At 44.8% G+C, this 21483-nt stretch overlaps 1 protein-coding gene across 1 annotated transcript in view; it reads right to left on the bottom strand.

Annotated features, from left to right (window-relative positions):
* CACNA1D (calcium voltage-gated channel subunit alpha1 D) overlaps nucleotides 1-21483 on the bottom strand; it is a 330148-nt gene that overhangs the window by 206848 nt on the left and 101817 nt on the right. Inside the window, exons 4-6 of the mRNA XM_033925872.1 lie at nucleotides 12176-12318; nucleotides 7423-7575; nucleotides 4369-4565 (exon numbers count right to left, since the gene is read on the bottom strand). Of these exons, the coding sequence (XP_033781763.1) occupies nucleotides 4369-4565; nucleotides 7423-7575; nucleotides 12176-12318 (493 nt within the window). The remainder of the gene's footprint in view (nucleotides 1-4368; nucleotides 4566-7422; nucleotides 7576-12175; nucleotides 12319-21483) is intronic.

Genomic DNA, 21483 nt, shown 5'->3' with positions numbered 1-21483 from the left:
TGAGAGAGGGCAGTTAAGCGCAGTGACTAACGACTGCCTGCAGTGCCTGCGCGGAAGGGTGCAATACATCGGCAGCTCGGGCGACTTCGTAGTGTGAAACGAAGTTTGTTGTGTGAAACGAAGTTCGTTGTGTGAAACGAAGTTCGTTGTGTGAAGTTCGTTGTGTGAAACGAAGTTCGTTGTGTGAATCAAGACATGAAGTTCGTTGTGTGCAGCGTTCGTTGTGCGAGGCGTTCGTTATGCGAGGCACCACTGTATATTATAAACGGAAAAAAAAAAATCCAAGTTCGATACTACTGTGTATACCTGTACATTCGCTACAAATTGTGGATCTTCTGTGTGATTTTTGTCATTAAATCTAGTTTACTGTTTAAAACTCTGAGACCAAAAGAATATTCTGTATGAGAAAGAATTTCAAGACTTCATCTGATTTTAACTTAGTTCTGCCCAACCTATGTGATCACGGAAGCTGAATGCAGGACCCTGCTTTCATGATTGAAAAGGTGTATGCTTACCCGCTCAATACCCCAAGTACAAGATTTAGCACGAAAAAAGACCCAAAGATGACGAGACTGACAAAATACACCCAGGGTAATTCAAATCCCATAGCATCATTCATCTGAAAGAAATAAGATGAACTTCCAGAAGCAGTTTGTTATAATACGGGATGAGGATGGTAGCAGATACATTCAAGTTAGAGCTAAGGGTGATACACTTTTCTCGACAAGGAAATTTTGGCTTTAATGCCCCAACATTCTTGAATTGGATCAGTGCTCAAATATCTGCACGTGCTCAACTCGTGGCATTTTTACTCATGCTGTAAACCAGTCAAGTCTTCTCACAGGCTAATTGGCTCTCGCAGAGATGTACCGGCCAATGTGTTGTACATCTTCTTATGCATAATACGGTTCATAGCCAGTCGCGCGCGAGACACCAGCACGCCGACAATGGAGGGCAGACAATTCAGTGCGAGAGACCAGCGCGCCGCGGGAAAACTTAAGTTTTAAAGAGCTCCAAAGCGGGGTGTGAGTGGGGACCCCCCCACACACACACTTTACTGCATACTGTTCGTGCTGCTGTTGGGGGGTGGGTTGGGGGGTTGGAACCCTCCATTATAGAGAATACGAAATCTTTTCCAATTTTGGGGGGGAAGTTCCGTTTTCTCTATAATGTGGGGGGTTGCACCCCTCACCCCCCCCCACGGCAGCGCAAACAGTTTGCAGTAAAGTGGGAGGGGTTCCCCCCTCACACCCCGCTTCGGAACTCTTTAAAACTAACTTTTCCCGTGGCGCGCTGGTGTCTTGCGCTTAATTGTCAGCGCTCGATTGTCGGCGCACTGGTGTCTGGCGCACAATTGTCCCGTCACCCATAATACAGGCCTCAAGATTTATGGATGCAGTTATCAGAGAATAGCATTCAAACAATCTTTGTAATGGAAAAATGAGATATCGCAGTTAAGAAAATGATTTTAAAGGTACAGGTTTATCATAGTCATGAATTCTTTGTGGAAGAAAGTATAAAGGGGGGACCTATGTCTGCCTGTCTATTCATCTGGGTGCATAATGAAGGAACAGTGCAAAAACGATGCTGCATGAGATGGATGGAAGGTACTGATGTAAACATTGTCATTTCAGAGAAGCTGTCACAAAAAATGCCTCTGGAACTCCTTTATGCTCTGTAAAGGAGCATGGCTACTATTTTTTGCAACTTTTCCAAATTATAGGAGTCCAATTTCAATAAATCCTATACACTTACTCAGAATCTCTATATGCTTTATGCTATAGGATATATTTCAATACACATTGTTTTAGTTTAAATTTCAATATACAGCCTTATGCTTTTAAATATGTGAAATCTTCAGTACCATTCCAACTGCATGCGAACAGCTTGCTAGTTGTTACTGGGAGACCCACTCAACAGCCCTGTAATGCAACCCAGACTGAGTTCCTCGTTAATTTTTTTTCTCACCACCTCAGTTTGCGGCTCAATAGAAGCAACATTGCATACCTGATCAAGCAATGGCGGACCCTTCATACATACAGAATGGGAATCCCCCCCCCCCCCAAAAGATAGGCAATCTCCCAATCTGTGTATCTACCCAGTCACCTTTGTAAGGATTGTAACTTAATGGGTGATGAAGCTTTGTACAGCCTCTCCCCCGTGGTAGGTCCACTGTTCTGTGAAAACTCTCTGTCTGAAAAGGTCATCTCCCAGACATCTGAATGCTGTGTGGGCACCATTGTACCGAGTACAGCAATGTCAGTACCTCTTCTAGAACCAAGTCCCCCACTAAAAATGCCCCCTGTCCCCAATGCCGTAGAGAGCTGCTAGCGTCCTTACCCAAGTTCTCCCCAGCCACCAAGACTTATGAGGCCCCTTGGGAGAATCAGGTTAGCCTAAGCATTCAGCATGCTCTGTCGACAGAGTTGCCTAGCCACCTGGACATCCCACAAGCATCCCTGGGAAGGTAGGTCAGCAATCTGTACCGCCCAAACTGCCACAACCGTAAGCTTAGCGACACGAACTATCAACTCCCGCCAACCTGACCACAATGCCAGCAACCTCCCGAGACTCAGCAAAAACACCACCCGAGGTAAAACTTCAAAATACTTCTTTGGCTGTCCCAATCTCCTCTTCCCACGCTACAACATTTTCTTTTATTGGGATTAAGCACCTTTTTCACGCAGAGATTCACCCAGATCAGTTACACTACACCGATCAATAACCAGGCTACTCAAGAATTTTCCCTATCTGTCCTGGCAGGCTGACAATCTAAATGTGTACTAGCCCTTCACATGGTTGCACGTAGGCTTAATGCCTTTAGTAAAAAGGGCTCCTTAATAAGCAGCTGTGTTTCATATGGATTAACCTATTGATTTGCATCATTTCATTTGTACTGCCATTATCTGTGAAGACTTTTATTGAACTGCATTGTTTTTATTGTGAAGACTTTCATTAAACCTTTGCATCAAGAGCATCGCTTCCACGGCTTTGCTTTTTGTTTGGTTTCTCTGTCTTTCTGTGGGGACGCTTTGTTAATATTTGTTGTTTTGGTCTGCAACTTTTTATTGGTTCATAGACATAATCGCGGAAGACAAAGGCGCGCGCCGACAACTGAGCGCAAGACGGAGGTGCGCGCCGAAGAAAATGACTGTTTTTAGGGGTTCCGATGGGGGGTTTTGTTGGGGAGCCCCCCCCCCACTTTACTTAATACAGATTGCGGCGGCGTTGGGGGGGGTTTGGGGGGAAAAAGTGAACTTTTCAGTAAAATGTGGGTGGATACAACCCCCCAAACCCCCCCCAACGCCCCCACAATGCGGCGCAATCTGTATTAAGTAAAGTGAGGGGTTCCCCCCCCACACACCCACGTCGGAGCCCCTAAAAACAGTCATTTTCTTCGGTGCGTGCCTCCGCGCTGCGCTCAATTGTCAGCGCGCGCCTTTGTCCCGGCGCGCTTTTGACCTGACACCCTTTTTATTTCATTTGACTGCGTGAAGTAAATGGTGGTGTTCCACTGATTTCCCTGGATAAGGAAGACTACAAGTCCATGCGGCAAACGGTAAAACTAAGAATGGGTAGGCCAGTTCTGAAAATCTGGAGGTTGTTGGCAACGTTAACTCGACGTAGGCAAGTTTAGACATTTTTGCATTGGATTGCACAGAGCTATGGAGGTGCTCTGCTTTAACTGTAAGGGATTCCGCAACCATGGACTGCTTGCTTTAAAAGAAAATAATCATTTCTACAGAAACAATTACCCAGATTGGAAATTCTAGAGTCCTAGATTTCCGACTGCTTCACTGTGGTGCATTATGGGACTTTCAGCATCAATATGAATGGGTGGGCTCAGGCACCATAAATCCAACACTGCTATGGAATGTAAGTTCAAAAGCAAGAATGGCCAAAAGGTCTCCAGCCTGGAACCGGGTAACCTGGCAATCTGTTTCTACGTGTTCTTTGAAGGGAACCTAACCTGAAGAAGCTAGTGAAAAAATGCAACCGGAAGACGCATACAGCTATACCTCCTTGCAGCTAAAGTGTATCACCCAGGATGGTTTCATTAGAGCAGTGGTCCCCAACCCTGTCCTGGAGGACCACCAGGCCAATCGGGTTCTCAGGCTAGCCCTAATGAATATGCATGGAGCAGATTTGCATGCCTGTCACTTCCATTATATGCAAATCTCTCTCACGCATATTCATTAGGGCTAGCCTGAAAACCCGACTGGCCTGGTGGTCCTCCAGGACAGGGTTGGGAACCACTGCATTAGAGGAATGCCTTCAAGCACAATAGGGTTTCAGGGCTTCCTGGCTTACTAAAAACGGGCAAAGCTGTAGCATATTCTGCATTGCTTCAGTTGTAAGGCTACTTACCCAGTACAAGACATCAGTCCATCCTTCCATTGTTATACACTGGAACACAGTTAACATGGCAAAAGCAAAATTATCAAAGTTGGTTATGCCTCCATTTGGTCCAACCCATCCGCTCCTACATTCTGAGCCGTTTGTGGGGCATACGCGCCCATTCCCTGAGAATGCACAAGGCGCCGGTTCATCTTCAGCTAGCAGATCTGCAAAGTATCCAGAAAATAAATACGCCTTGGTTGGGCTACATCCAGCCCCCCCAAAACATCTTCTATTTCAAAACAGCTGTTTTTGTAACACGTTAATTAATAGACATAGGGGCTGATTGTATAAACAATGCCTAAAAGTAGGTGCCAGCTGCATGTCAATCACGCTTAGGCGCCATTTATAGAATCACGGCGCCTGAAAAGTAGGCCAGGCCTATATTTCAGGTGCCTACATTTTTGGAGAATCATGCTCCGCCCACAGATATGCCCACTTAGGCATTAGGCACCACTAAGTACATTTATTTATTTAAAAGATTTCGCAACCGCCTATTCCTAGGCGGCTTTACAAATAGTAACATCCATACAATAAAATTAAAAAAAACATACAAAAAAATAACCCCATACAAAAAACAGAATTTATACAAACATTTCAGATCATTCAGTGAAAACAATTATTTCACAGCGTTCCATTATAAATCGATCCACCTGTCTTTTATAGAATCAGAAGGGGCTACACTGAATTGGCACATCTTGCAGTGTCCACAAGCGTGGTGATCGCTCATGACGGGAGCAGCAACCACAGGATCTGCTGTGAACAGGGATCTCATTAGATGTTGCTTTAGATTTGGTCCTTTTGCAAACGCAAACCTAGGTGCTTCTTGAAAAACGGAATGATATTGCAAGATACTCCAATGTGATTTAATGATGCATTTGATTTGGAACGCATGCTGGGAATATGGCAAAATGCACACGAATGGCGATTCCTGCACTTTATGTTGTGATGTAACAGCATTAATTACTGGTCCAGGGTATCCTCTCTCTACTGTGGAAATTTTGTCTTCTTATCTTCGGTTTTAGAAACAAAATCTCCCGTGGAAGAGCACAATCGTTTAAGCCTGACCAGTTGGAAAATTATTCCTTAGATGATGTGGATGAAAACTGTCGTATCTCAACAAGTTATTTCTGTCTGTGCTTTTTCTATAGATGGTAATGGTAAACCTGCCATTTTCAAGAGTGATCAAAACATCTAAGAACGGTAGTTGTTTGTAGTGTGTCTGAAATAAAAATTGTAAGCTCAAGTCACATTTATTGAGCCACTCAAAAATATCTTCCAGCTGAAATTGAGTACCCACCCATAGGGCAAAGATATCGTCATCGTATCTCTTCCAGAACAGAAAGCGCTCAAAAAATTTGAAGGATATAAAAACTTCTCTTCAAAACAAGCAATCGAGGAGCCATCTTGGCCCCCAACGCCGTTCCTTTTATTTGCTTGAAAAACTTGTGGCCAAATTGGAAGTAATTCATATTGAGGGCTACTCTAACGAGTTGGACAAATAGCTTAACCCAAGCTGTGGACAATTCCAACTTTTTCAAATGTTGTTGGATAGTATCAATTGCAGCCTGTTGCTGGATATTCGTATACAATGCTGAAATGTCCATCTTTAGTAAGGTAGTTTGAGAATGAACATTCTGTATATTGCAAGATGTGCCAATTCGGTGCAACCCTTCAAGATTTGAATATAGCTAAGTGGGTAAGCCAAAACTCAGAAAATATGACTTCCGATTGCAACACTTGTGGAGCTGTGTTTGTGATAGTGTGTCCGTGTCTCTTCAGTATGTGGGACACACCACTAGTAGAAGTGTTAAAACATGGATTGGGGAGCATCTAAGTAAAATTAGAACTAATGTAAACAAAGCATAAGAACATAAGAATTGCCGCTGCTGGATCAGACCAGTGGTCCATCATGCCTAGCAGTCCGCTCATGCGGCAGCTCTAAATGAGTCCAGCCTCACCTGCATATGTTCTGGTTCAGCAGGAACTTGTCTAACTTTATCTTGAATCCCTGGAGGGTGTTTTCCCTATAACAGCCTCCGGAAGAGCATTCCAGCTCTCTACCACTCTCTGGGTGAAGAAGAACTTCCTTACGTTTGTACGGAATCTATCCCTTCAACTTTAGAGAGTGCCCTCTCGTTCTCCCTACCTTGGAGAGGGTGAACAACCTGTCCTTATCTACTAAGTCTATTCCCTTCAGTACCTTGAATGTTTCAATCATGTCCCCTCTCAGTCTCCTCTTTTCAAGGGAGAAGAGGCCCAGTTTCTCCAATCTCTCACTGTATGGCAACTCCTCCAGCCCCTTAACCATGTTAGTTGCTCTTCTCTGGACCCTTTCGAGTAGTACTGTGTCCTTCTTCATGTATGACGACCAGTGCTGAACGCAGTAATCCAGGTGAGGGCGCACCATGGCCCAGTACAGCGGCATGATAACCTTCTCCGATCTGTTCGTGATCCCCTTCTTTATCATTCCTAGCATTCTGTTCACCCTATTCGCCGCTGCCGCACATTGCGCGGACAGCTTCATCGACTTGCCGATCAGAACTCCCAAGTCTCTTTCCTGGGAGGTCTCTCCAAGTACCCCCCCGGACATCCTGTATTCGTGCATGAGATTTTTGTTATCGACATGTATCACTTTACACTTTGCCATGTCAATGCCCATTTCTCGAGCTTGATTATGTTACGTTACAGACCTTCGCAATCCCCCTGTGTCTTCACTACTCTGAATAACTTCGTATCGTCCGCAAATTTAATCACCTCACTCATCGTACCAACACTGGGTTGACAAACAACACATCATTGAGGAATTACGGTTCTCTGTATTAGACATTCCAAGAATGCCAAGGGGAGGAAGCCTAGCACAAGAGTTATGGACCAGAGAACCGCGGTGGATGTACAAATTACACACCCTCCATCCATGCGCTCTCAATAATGAAATTGAATGGAGAGCATTTTTGTAAAGCTTCACTGCCTACACAACAATCTGCTTTCTTTATCCGAGATACTAAATATACCTTTACCTACCTGTACCACTGAAATAGCAAGATCTGTGCATTTTTCCAATAAAGAGCTCCAGTCCTATAATAGCATAGATTATAATCACAAATAACACCAAAAGAGCAATGTGAAGAAGGGGGACCATGGCTTTTATAATGGAGTTCAAGACAACTTGTAAACCTGAAAGACAAAAAAAACAAAAACATTATCAACCTCTAAAGGACACACTATTGTGATTTGTCTTAAAAACTGGGAAGGGGGGGGGGGGGGAGATTATTCAACCTGTGGCGTTAAGTAGTTTGCAAGCCATTTCCTGTAGCGAGCTCAAATGGCTTGCAATTCTGGGGCATGTGCTGACCTGGAATTATCCGGGCACTAACCAATATTCAGACCAGTGCCCAGTTAACTTGGTGCATAATGTTGAATCCCCTTACTTATCCAGTTAACAGACTGAATATTGACGCTAACTGGCTAAGTTGGCCTTCAGCCCACCCTTAACCTAACCAGTTAGGTGTTGGCTGTTTAGCAGTGATATTTAGTGCATTATCCAGTTAAATTCTGCTGAATATTAGTGGTTGGCTCTTTCAGTAGGGTTTTGCATCTCCTGCCTAGTTAAAACCCTTTGCATAATGGCCCTACCTGCAGGTTTGAGCTGTGGATAAGTAAAAGATACAGATTTATCATTTAGACAAGAAAGAGTTTTCTCTATATACTATATCATACAACTATTTATTGCACCATGCGAAACTTAAGAGCTGCTTTGACGGAATTCAAAATGGCGTGGGATGAACACAGAGGATTTCTAATTAGGAAATGAACAGCATAAAAAACAAAACAAAACAAAAACCTAAATGGCTGAATGTGCGTGGAGTGTCAAGTTGAGCTCAGATAGAGGTTTCAGCTGTGACCGGACAAACTCATGGCCTGTATATGGCAGTCTGGTTTAGGATGGCCTGGAAAGGACTTTGACAGCAACTTCAGTTGCTGGACTGCAAGGACAGTGCCAGGTCTGTATCCCGCAAATGACAAGATAGATTCACGTAGGCTGGAGTGGGCTTTGACATCAACTCCAAGAGCTGGAATATAAGGACAGTGCTAGGCAGACTTCTATGGCCTATGTCCCAGAAAGACCATGATCAAGTATTTTATATCACATTCATTGTTGGTTTAATCAAGAATTGATAGTGAGCGTGACTCTTAAGCAGAATGGATGGACCATTCAGGTTTTTACCTGCTGTCATTTACTCTTACTATGTTACATAATATTATCACCACTCACATTCTCCTTTCAAGGTATGGAATGAGAGCTACAGGGGAAAAGATATTCTCATGCATCTGTTGTAGCCGTACAGTAAATCTCATGCTGACTGTGTTCTAACTGGCAGCATAGTGGAACCATTAAATTGGAAAGCATAAAAACAAACTAAGGGACCATATTCAAAATGCTTTAGCTAGTGAACTTTGAGATTTAATTGGCTAAAGAATTCCAGGGCAATTCTATAAACCGAAGCTTTGAGGTACACATCACTTAGACCAGTGTATCGCAAACTGTGTGCCGTGGAACACTAGCGTACCTCCTGAAATTTCAAGTGTGCCACTTGAATCTGGGGAGGAGGAGAGGAGCTAGCTGACTGCCTACAGGACGTGCCTCTCATGGCAAGAGGCACATCCCATAGGCAATCAGACGGTGCCTGCACCTCTCCTTCTCTCTGCGCGTCTTCCCTGCCGGCACCCCCCTTCCCCCCCTGACGGATCATGGCTCATCTGGAGAGCCTTCGCACAACTAGGCATCATAGCGTTGACCGTGTTTTCCCTGCTGGCATCCCCCCCCCTGACGGATCATGGCTCATCTGGAGAGCCTTTGCACATGTACAGATGTTGATGTGATGACATCACACATGCACATGGCATCATAGCGTTGACCGCATCTTCCCTGCCGGCACCCCTCCGGCGGATCATGGCTCATCTGGAGAGCCTTTGCACATGTACAGATGTTGATGTGATGACATCACACATGCACATGGCATCATAGCGTTGACCGCATCTTCCCTGCCGGCACCCCCCGGCGGATCATGGCTCATCTGGAGAGCCTTCGCACATGTACGGACGTTGATGTAATGACATCACATATGCACATGGCATCATAGTGTTGACCGCGTCTTCCCTGCCGACAACCCCCCCCCCAGCGGATCATGGCTCATCTGGAGAGCCTTCGCACAACTAGGCATCATAGCGTTGACCGCTTCTTCCCTGCCGGCACCCCCCCCCGGCGGATCATGACTCATCTGGAGAGCCTTCGCACATGTACGGATTTTGATGTGATGACATCACACATGTACATGGCATCATAGCATTGACTGCGTCTTCCCTGCCGGCACCCCCCTCCACCCGGCGGATCATGGCTCACTGCATATCACTGGGCACACCTAGGTGAGCCAACTTAATCTGTGCTTGACATGCCAAAAGAGGACATACCTAAAACATGGGTTTTCCAATGCCATCTTACGCTAGTATTCTATAACAGAATCTTGGTGTCGATGCCGTCATAGAATTGGCACTAAGCAAAGCACACTGGGGTGTCTAGACTGAAGCACTAATTTCTAGAATTGTCCTGCTTATATTTTAAATTTTGCCCTTGCAAATGGATCTCTCTTAGGCAGACATCCCAATTCTATTTAAAATTTGAAGGAATTGAAGGCACGGCAGGAAAAGAGGTTTCAACTTTGTGTCGGTAGTAACTATAATCCTCCTCTAGCCAGTTACGTTGACCGCTGACATGGCATGCTTTGAATAACCAGATAAAAATATCCCACTACACATAACAGGCCACATTCAGCCAGCCCCATTAACTTTATATTGCACCTCTGAATATCAGCTCCTCTAAGCTTTCACAAGCATGATGTTTCTATTTTCGGACTGTAATTCAGTGTAGGCTTGATTGCTGGTGGGCATTGCAAAATGCAGAATGAAAGAATTACAGGTAGTACAAAATGCGGCTGCCCGTGCGATCACAGGGGTTGCCTGGAATGATCACATTACGCCAGCATTGAAGAGTTCACATTGGTTATCAATTCAAAGGAGGATTGAACACAAAATTTTGACAATAACATAGTAGATGACAGCAGATAAAGACCCGAATGGTCCAGTTCATCAGGTAATTTATGGGGAGACTCTTGTATCTAAGACAGCTTTTGAAGCAGTATACGCCTACTAGAAATCTGAGATCACAATCTGCAATGAGGTTATTAACTGATGTATTAGGTGAAACACACTATAGAAAGACGCAAGCAACAACTGTTTCGGTGGTTGGTCCACATTTGTGGAACACTTTCCCAGGGTGCTTAAGACTATGCAGAGAGAAAATGTCATTTAAAAAGCAATTGAAAATGCTTTTATATGTAAAAGCTTTTTGTTAGCTCTGTATAACATGATATTTAATGGTTCATTAAGGGCGAACAGTTTTATTAGCATTTGATAGTTTTAGCGAGTATACAGTATGTGGAAGTATTACGCTAGTTTTAGCTATTATCTATGGAAGAACAGGATAGGATATACATATTATATGAAAATCTGGATAAGATGCTATATGTTGTAAGACGTTCGAGTATGCCATGAATATGTTTGTTTTCTACTGTAACCCGCTTAGGTGTCAAGCGGGGAAGAAAATTTTTAAATAAATATATATGTACCAAGGGCAATGAGCGTAGTTTTTAAACCCTGCTATTAACTTAAGTTTTTGTTTTAGAGTTCTTGTAAACTTGACACACATTAGAAACACTCAGTGCAAATAGAAGTGCCTTTTTTTTTTAAAGTTCAAAACTATTTATTGACTTTTGTAAAATACAAAAACACAGAGAAAACATAGCAACCATAGTAACAAAGGTAATGTTCAAGGTACAATCCGTCTACAGAGATTCCAGGCTACAGATAGCACATTACCATTAAATAAAGAAATATAACAAAATAAATGCCAAAAACCAGCAGAAAAAGATATAATGGGTGACCATACAGCTATCTTGATTTTATTTTTAGTAATTATCATAAAGTGTCATGTGAAAAGCAGAGGGAAGTTACTCAGGAGCAAAATCTGGAAAATGGCACCCAAATAGTTTGGGTTTTAGAAAGGGAACCCATTCTATCAGCAGCAGCTAGTTCGTACTTAGCTGTAAGGCACGATATCAGGTCAAAAGCGCGCCGGGACAAAGGCACGCCCAGACAATTGAGCACAGCGCGGAGGCGTGCGCCGCTCTAAATTACTGTTTTTAGGGCTCCGACGGGGGGGACGTGGGGAGGGAACCCCCCCACTTTACTTAATAGACATCGCGCCGCATTGTGGGGGCATTGTGGGGGGTGTGGGGGGTTGTAACCCCCCACATTTTACTGAAAACTGAACTTTTCCCAGTTTTTAGGGAAAAAGTTCAGTTTACAGTAAAATGTGGAGGGTTACAACCCCCAAACCCCCCATAACGCCGGCGCGATGTCTATTAAGTAAACTGGGGGGGGGTTCCCCAACAAAACCCCCCCCGTCGGAGCCCCTAAAAACTGTAATTTTGTGCGGCGCGCGCCTCCACGCTGCGCTCAATTGTCGGCGCGTGCTTTTGTCTTTCGCGCCGTTGTCTATGAACCGTAAGGCACATCAAGTTCCATGAAGTGCCATCATTGAGTGTGAACTGGTGCAATGTGCGTTAATGTTTGAAAAATATCAGCACAGTTCAGTATATTGACCCCTCCCCCCCCCCTAACTGTTCCTACCAATGATTTTTTTAAAAAGTGAACTTACTGGGCACGCCTGATACTAATCGAAGAGGACGCAGTACTCGGAATGCTCTCAGAGCTTTGACATCAAAACCACCAGATTTGCCACCGGAGTGATCGCTTCCTTCTGGTTCTTTGGTAAATTGCTCCAATATTACACTAAACAACCTAATGTGGGAAGAGGAAGAGTCATAATTCTGCACATGGAAACCAAATACAACAAAAAGCTGTTTGCATAAGGACTGATTCTTATTACAATTTAGAACTTAGATATACTGTACACAGGAGAACATGGTTTTGGTTCACTACTGGAGATGTATCTGGATCAATTCTCTTTCTTTCCCCCCCTCCCACCCCCATTGAACATCAATAAATTTACATTAAACTAGGCAAAAATAAGCAAATATAGTCCACCAAAAGTGAAAAACAAAATTACATAAACGCAGCTGATGTCAAGGGGAGAGGAGTGCAAAGATATTCCTTTAAATAAGACCTCATCCAAAGCACAACAAAACAAAACAGAAAAATAACAACCACCACCACCATCAAAGTATTAAGGAATAAGGGGGGAAAAACAAGAAAAACCATCTTTAAAATATCATTAAGCTCCAGAACTAAGGTCAAATGGCCCATCCAGTCTGCCCATCCGCAGCATCCACTATTTCCTCCTCTCCCTAAGAGATCCCACGTGCCTGTCCCATGATTTCTTGAATTCAGACACAGTCTCTGTCTCCACCATCTCTTCCGGGAGACTGTGCCACGCATCTACCACCTTTCCTGTAAAAAAGTATTGCCTTAGATTACTCCTGAGCCTATCGCCTCTTAACGTCATCTTATGCCCTCTCATTCCAGAGCTTCCTTCCAAATGAAAGAGACTTGACTCATACGCATTTACACCATGTAGGTATTTAAATGTCTCTATCATATCTCCCCTCTCCCGCCTTTCCTCCAAAGTATATATATATTGCGATCTTTAAGTCTGTCCCCATACGCCTTATGACGAAGACCATTTTAGTAGCCTTCCTCTGGACCAACTCTATCCTTTTTATATCTTTTTGAAAGTCTGTTCTCCAGAATTGTACACAATATTCTAAATGAGGTCTCTCCAGTGTCTTATACAGGGGCATTAATACCTCCTTTTTCCTACTGGCCATACCTCTTCTTATGCACCATAGCATCCTTCTAACTTTCCTCATCACCTTTTCAACATCTTTGGCCACCTTAAGATCATCATATACAATCACACCCAAATCCTGCTCTTCTGCTGTGCATATAAGTTCTTCACCCCCTAAACCTAGGGGTATGCGAGCCACTTGTAGTGGAGTGAGAGAGGGAGACATGTTGCCAATGGGGATGGAGGAGAGAGGAAGAAAAGTTGGACTCATGGACGACAGAGAGAGATGTTGATTGGGGAAGGGAATTAGGACAGAGATGTTGATTGGGGAAGGGAATGAGATCCAAAGGAGAGGAAGCATGCTGGAGGCAGAAAGAAAGAAATGTTGGATGCACAATCAGAAGGAAGTGCAACCAGAGATTAATAAAATCACCAGACAACAAAAGTAGAGATAATTATTTTATTTTCAATTTAGTGATCGAAATGTGTCAGTTTCATATCTGCAGAATTCATATCTGCTGTCTATATTTTGCACTATATTTGTCTATTTTTTATAGCTGTTCCTGAGGTGACATTGCATATTTTAAAGTCATCTGCCTTTGAAAAAAAACGAATATAAATGATAATTAACATTTTCTCTGCATACAGTGTGCTTTATATTTTTTTAATTTTGTGGTTACCATTATGTATTGTTAATAAAATTATATTGCATGTATATGAAAAATAAATGAAAGAAATTACATTACAATTAGTACTATTATTATGGGGGTAAGGACTGGGGTGGAGCTTGGGTAGGTCTGGGGCAGGGCTTGGGCTGGGGTACTCGGTTGATATTTGTTAGACTTAGAGGGTACTTGGCTTGAAGAAGCTGAGAAACACTGATCTAAACTACCGTTCCTTCAGGTTTTTGCAGGCCCTTATATGAAAATAAGAGAAAAATTGGTCCAGTGGTCAATACCCAGAGGTTAACTTGAAGAATAATCTTCTGTAAGCTTGGGTAGGCCAAACTACCTCTAGAAACAAGGTAATCAGCTACTTTTGAGACTTCCAGAATGTAGGAAATTATCAACATTAAAAATGAAATATATCCTCATGGATGGCAATAAATATTATAAATATTTTCTCAAGAGCTGTAGAACAGTCTGTGGATTATATCAGGAAATCACCTCACTTAGATTGCCCATTAGATCACCAAGGAGTGTAAGGTAGGTCCAGAGAGGGGGCCTATCAGGACAAGTGGAAGCTGGGTAGATGGGTGGGGGGGGGCTCCTATGGTTGAGGGTTCTATGGTTAAGGGACCAGGAGAGAGCCTGAATCTTTTTTGTAAAAGAGGGGCGGGAGACGATTGTAATGGAGGGTGCTGATATCCACTTCATATTGGTCCTGGCTGATATTCGTCACTCTGCATTTCTTCACATTAAATTTCAACTGCTAGACCTTTGACCATTCTTCTAATTTATGGAGATCTCTTCTCATAGTTTCTACTCCTTCCAGGGTATGCAATCTATTGGCTATCTTCGTGTCATCCGCAAAAAGGCAAACTTTTCCTTTTAACCCTTCAGCAATGTCTCTTACAAATGTATCAAACAGAATCGGCCTCAGTACTGACCCCTTAGGCCAGGGGTGTCCAATGTCGGTCCTCGAGGGCCGCAGTCCAGTCGGATTTTCAGGATTTCCCCAATGAATATACATGAGGTCTATTTGCATGCACTGCTTTCATTGTATGCTAATAGATCTCATGCATATTCATTGGGGAAATCCTGAAAACCCGACTGGATTGCGGCCCTCGAGGACTGACATTGGACACCCCTGCCTTAAGCACTCCACTACTCACTTCCGTTCCACCAAATTAATTCATCACCACCCTCTGTTGCCTATCGATCAAATTACCTTATCCATCCAATATCAATTAGCAAAATGCTGGAACCAACTACCACTTATTCTATGATCTTATGAACATTATTTCAGGTTCAGAAAACTTTTAAAAGTACCAAGGCAGAGAGCCAACCCTGAAGTAATTGAAATGGCAACTGTAAAAGCCCATTTCTAAATTATCTAAAGCAATTCCTGGCCATAACGAACCAACGATGGCCTCCTCTATTGAATGTCTGTGTCAAACTGTTCATTGTAACTTCCTAGGTAACTCACCCAACCTCTTACAATGTAATCAGACCTTGAACTGAATAGGTAAAGGTGGAATAGAAAACCTGATTAACATAATATAATATAACATATTCAGCCAGGACCCACATAAGTGTCTTATGTAGATCCTGCTTGAATATCAATGGGTCCTGCATAACCGCTGGCAGCCAGAATATGTCCAGACAACCCCAGATATTCCGTTCCAGTGCCCAGACATGGCCTAGCATTAAATATTCATGGCTGATTTAGCCAGTCGCTTTCAGCTGAATACCGATTGTATATTTTAAAAATTTTTATTTTTATGTTTTATTGTTTTTTCTTAGGCCCTCTTTTATCAAGTCCCGTTAAGGATTTTTTTTTATCGCCTACTGCTACGGTACAAGCTCTAAAGCTCATAGAATTCCTTTGAGAGTTGGAGTTTTCACTGCAGTGGCTGGCGATAAAAAAAAAACTAATGCGGCTTGATAAAAGTTCTTCGCTTTTATGACAGTTTTGTTTTTACACTATTACATTGAATCATAATGGAATTTCTCTTTAGCATTCCCTTGTCCTAGTAATATACTGTACCTTGAAAACGTAGGTTGACCTCAGAGCCCTTTTACTAAGCAGCCCCAAAAAGTGGACAGCTCTATCCCCTATGTGGGTCTGTCCTGGGTGCTAAGGCCACTTTTCGCACTGCCACTACATAACCGATTTTCTTCTTTCTGAAATAATGGCCTAATTTTCCCTTGTGAGCACTTACTGACACCTATTTTGTAGGCAGTAAAAGCTCACGCTCTAATCAGTCATGCGCCAACTAATTTACATAGCCATGGCTGCTCTCCATCCCCGAACATGCCTGCAGGGCTAAAAAGTACATTTTATTTTTCAGCCTGCGGGTAGAGCATGCACGTGAACAAATTACATCAAAATGCCTGTGTGCATACCACAGCGGTGCATTTTAACTTGCGGTAATCATGTATTAGCGCTTACCGCAGTTTAGTAAAAGGATCCCCATTTTCCCGTCAGACAGTGCAGTTGAAATAAGGGAAAGCGTTACTTATTTGCGATTTCACCATCGTTAAAACATTTTTGTTTCAATGATTTTTTTTTTTTTTTTTTAAATTCTAACAATTATAGGGGCCCTTTTGCTAAGGCACGCTGACCGTTTGAGCGCACGCTAAACGCTAACGCGTCCATAGACTATAATGGACATGTTAATTATGTTTTGAATTTAATGTATTTTATTATAATGTTAAGTTAATTTGTCCACTTTTTGTCCTAACCGCTCCAGTGGCAACTCAGGAAGATGATATATCATGGACGTAATAAATATAATTATAAACACTTTTTATCATCATAAACCACTCTGGACCACTGTGGGAGAAGCAGAATATAAAAACTTAGAATTAACGAAAAGAGTAATTAAATTGAAGAAAAAATTTTTAGAAAGAAAATTACTGAATCTGTGCTGATGCAGAGCTAATGATCACTTAGGTACAGTTGGTATTCCACACTCAAGACGTTTCAGAGAAAGAAAAGCAATCAAATGAGCTGGTTCTACAAAAACATATTTAAAAGATCGATATCTGATGACACATTTACATGGATATCTAAGAAAGAAAAAAGCTCCAATCTGAGTCACACCTGGCTTCAACATTAGGAATTCCTTTCTTCTCTTCTGAGTCTCCCTAGAGACTCTTTTCGTTAACCTTGGATCCCAATTGAGGACTAGTGTGTGATTAAGATAAGGAATGTTTTCTTTTTTCCTTTATACTTTGATCCATTATTAGGATTGGAAGTCAACCTAAATGTTATATTTTCTTGATTACCGTATTTTCGCGGATATAACGCGCACCATTGTAAAACGCGCACAGGGGTATAGCGCGCAGAAATCACGATGATATGTACAAAAACTTTTCTATACCGCGCTCAGGCATATAACGCGCATGCTACCCGACTCTCCGTTCACCCCCCCCTGACTTCCGTGCACTGTCCTCCCTTGAAGTCCTGTCCCCCCTTGAAGGTCTGTCCCCATCCTGAAAGCCTGATGCCCCCCCCCGACGTCCGATACATCCCCCCCCCCCGGCAGGACCACTCGCACCCTCACCCCGAAGGACCGCCGACTCCCCAACAATATCGGGCCAGGAGGGAGCCCAAACCCTCCTGGCCACGGCAACCCCCTAACCCCACCCCGCACTACATTACGGGCAGGAGGGATCCCAGGCCCTCCTGCCCTCGACGCAAACCCCCTCCCCCCAACGACCGCCCCCCCCCAAGAACCTCCGCCCGTCCCCCAGCCGACCCGCGACCCCCCTGGCCGACCCCCACGACACCCCCACCCGCCTTCCCCGTACCTTTGTGTAGTTGGGCCAGAAGGGAGCCCAAACCCTCCTGGCCACGGCGACCCCCTAACCCCACCCCGCACTACATTACGGGCAGGAGGGATCCCAGGCCCTCCTGCCCTCGACGCAAACCCCCTCCCCCCAACGACCGCCCCCCCCCCAAGAACCTCCGCCCGTCCCCCAGCCGACCCGCGACCCCCCTGGCCGACCCCCACGACACCCCCACCCGCCTTCCCCGTACCTTTGTGTAGTTGGGCCAGAAGGGAGCCCAAACCCTCCTGGCCACGGCGACCCCCTAACCCCACCCCGCACTACATTACGGGCAGGAGGGATCCCAGGCCCTCCTGCCCTCGACGCAAACCCCCCCCCCCCCCAGCCGACCCGCGACCCCCCTGGCCGACCCCCCCACCCCCCTTCCCCGTACCTTTGGAAGTTGGCTGGACAGACGGGAGCCAAACCCGCCTGTCCGGCAGGCAGCCAACGAAGGAATGAGGCCGGATTGGCCCATCCGTCCTAAAGCTCCGCCTACTGGTGGGGCCTAAGGCGCGTGGGCCAATCAGAATAGGCCCTGGAGCCTTAGGTCCCACCTGGGGGCGCGGCCTGAGACACATGGTCGGGTTTGGCCCATGTGCCTCAGGCCGCGCCCCCAGGTGGGACCTAAGGCTCCAGGGCCTATTCTGATTGGCCCACGCGCCTTAGGCCCCACCAGTAGGCGGAGCTTTAGGACGGATGGGCCAATCCTGCCTCATTCCTTTGTTGGCTGCCTGCCGGACAGGCGGGTTTGGCTCCCGTCTGTCCGGCCAACTTCCAAAGGTACGGGGAAGGGGGGTGGGGGGGTCGTGGGGGTCGGCCAGGGGGGTCGCGGGTCGGCTGGGGGGGAGGGGGGTTTGCGTCGAGGGCAGGGGGGCCTGGGATCCCTCCTGCCCGTAATGTAGTGCGGGGTGGGGTTAGGGGGTCGCCGTGGCCAGGAGGGTTTGGGCTCCCTTCTGGCCCAACTACACAAAGGTACGGGGAAGGCGGGTGGGGGTGTCGTGGGGGTCGGCCAGGGGGGTCGCGGGTCGGCTGGGGGACGGGCGGAGGTTCTTGGGGGGGGGGGCGGTCGTTGGAGGGAGGGGGGTTTGCGTCGAGGGCAGGAGGGCCTGGGATCCCTCCTGCCCGTAATGTAGTGCGGGGTGGGGTTAGGGGGTCGCCGTGGCCAGGAGGGTTTGGGCTCCCTCCTGGCCCGATATTGTTGGGGAGTCGGCGGTCCTTCGGGGTGAGGGTGCGAGTGGTCCTGCCGGGGGGGGGGGATGTATCGGACGTCGGGGAGTCGGCCGGGCAAGAGGGCTTGGGCTCCCTCTTGCTCCGATCGTGGATGCGGGTGCGGGTGGGAGCGCGTGCGAGCGGTCGTTCGGGGTGGGGGTGCGAGCAGTCCTGCTGGGGGGGTGAATCGGGCGTCGGGCGGGGTGGGAACTATGTTTAAAAACTTTTGTATACCGCGCTCAGTCATATAACGCGCGAGGGGTATGCGCGGTACGTAAAATCACGTATAACGCGCGCGTTATATCCGCGAAAATACGGTATACTTTCTGTACAAGTTATGCTTGATAATAATGTAAAATCTTATAAATAAATAAAGAAAAAAACTTAGAATTAGATTAAATTGTATGAAATTATTATTTATGGTGCACTGCTTTAATTTAACTCTGGTTATAAAAAGTAATAAATAACAGTATAACGCTGTTAACCTCCGGATGTGAGAGGCCGAAAATCATTCTACTCTACAGTATATGGTAATTTTCAAATCTTCTGATCCATCACATTATCAGGATTCAGAAAATATTTCATACATAGTAGAAGCTCTGTTCCATATCTTGTTGAAATCTTATGTCCAGTCCAGGCACTAGCTATGTGTTGCCAAGCTACCCATCACAAGGGTAATGCTGAACATTTTAAAAGACTAACACACACCTCCCCCCCCTTCAGAAAGTCATGGTAGTGGCTGCTGTGTGACAAACGCTCCGATGCCCATTAAATCCCTCTGGATGTCGGAGCAATTCCCGGAGCAGCAACCATAACCGTGGCTTTGTAAAAAGAGGCCTAAATGTGCCAGCAGCCTGTATGGATGATAAGTTGCTCGCGGGGGCAATGTCTCCAAACAGGTTAGTTTTGCATCTACAGCATCGAACCTTACACCTAAGCCAGGGAATGTTGACCTGTGTTGACCACTGGGGCTAAATGGCCCATTGTTTTTAAGTACTAATAGTTTATATAAAATTGCCCCCAAGAGTTTGCAAATGAAAAACACCGTAAATCAGATCCTTGGTTTGACTCGGATCTTTTGTTTTTGAAGAGAATGGTTCACCATTTGGAACGTTTATGGCATAAAACGGGATGGGCGGAACGTAAAGAGCTGTAAAGAGAGAACGTACTGGAATACAAAAGGTGTTTAAAGGACAAAAGTACCACTACTTATCACTTACATAGCACTGAAAGGTGCATGCAATGCTGTATATTTTGACAGATATAGATGGTCCCTGCTTGGAAGAGCTTACAATCTAACTTAGACAGACAGACACGACATATAAGATTGGAGATGCGGAACCCAAGATGAGAGGAGTTAGGAGTCAAAAGCACTCTCGAAGAGGTGGGCTTTTAACTGGGACTTGAAACTGCCTGAGACGGAGCCCGCCGTAGGGATTCGGGCAGCTTGTTCCAAGCATATGGTGCAGCAAGGCAGAAGGGGCGGAGTCTGCAGTTGGCAGTTGAAGAGAAGGGCACAGATAGGAGGGACCTACCAACTGAGCGGAGCTCACGGGGGGGAAATCATAGGGGGAGATACTACTACTCTGCTGTGGTAGGTAAGATTGGAATTTGGTTAATAAACTGACAGATGTAGATAATTATAAATGATTATCTTGTGAGGCTCCACCTATTTCTGATGCTTTAGCCCAGTTTTTTCTTTCAAATATACTGGATTTAAGATCTTCTTTTCAGGTCACAACAGAATGTTGACCTCATTCTTCAATCAAATTTTGTTACGCAGATTTAACTTGGACTCAATTCACTTCTTTCAATTGGCCTCTGTTTATTTGAAATATGTACATTTATCATGTTATTTGGACTCTTGTTCCCCAAAAATATTTGAAACAAGTACTATTTTTTACTCTGAGGAAATTGTTTTAATTGGTTATGAGCAATGTTAGTTTCCTGTGGATCATGGACATATTTCTATCACCCCTATTATAAAGGATCGTAAGGAACCTGTTGGTTTGGTATCTATAGGCCTGTTGCTTCAATACTGTTTTTCCTTAAATTGATGGAGAGTGTTATATATGTTCAATTGCTGGAGTACCTGGAGCGGTTCAATTTACTGCATTTTTCTCAGTCAGGTTTTAGACCTATGTATAGAACTGAAACAGTCCTGGCATCATTATTGAATTATTTACATGGTCTTTTTTTTAGTAAGGATCAGAATGCCCTATTTTTGCACTTCGAACTGAGCAGCACATTTGATCTGGTAGACCAGAAGATATTGCTAGGATGCCTTGAATCTATAGTTATTTTCGGGTACACCGACCAATGGTTTCAGAATTTTTTGAATGCCAAGTCTTATCAGGTATTATCAAGTGGTGTTCTTTCTTATAACCTGGAGCAATCCTTGTGGTGTCCCTCAAGGTTCATCACTCTATTTAAGAGGTCTTATTTGTTTAGATGCTGTTAGAATTTGCAGCGATTGCTGATGCCTTAGCAGTCTGACTATTATAGATCTGG

The sequence above is a fragment of the Geotrypetes seraphini genome, chromosome 17, assembly GCF_902459505.1.
Source record: "Geotrypetes seraphini chromosome 17, aGeoSer1.1, whole genome shotgun sequence".
NCBI classification, from domain to species: domain Eukaryota; kingdom Metazoa; phylum Chordata; class Amphibia; order Gymnophiona; family Dermophiidae; genus Geotrypetes; species Geotrypetes seraphini.
The sequence above is the reverse complement of the archived record's forward strand: the minus strand, read 5'-3'. Positions and strand labels throughout refer to the sequence as shown.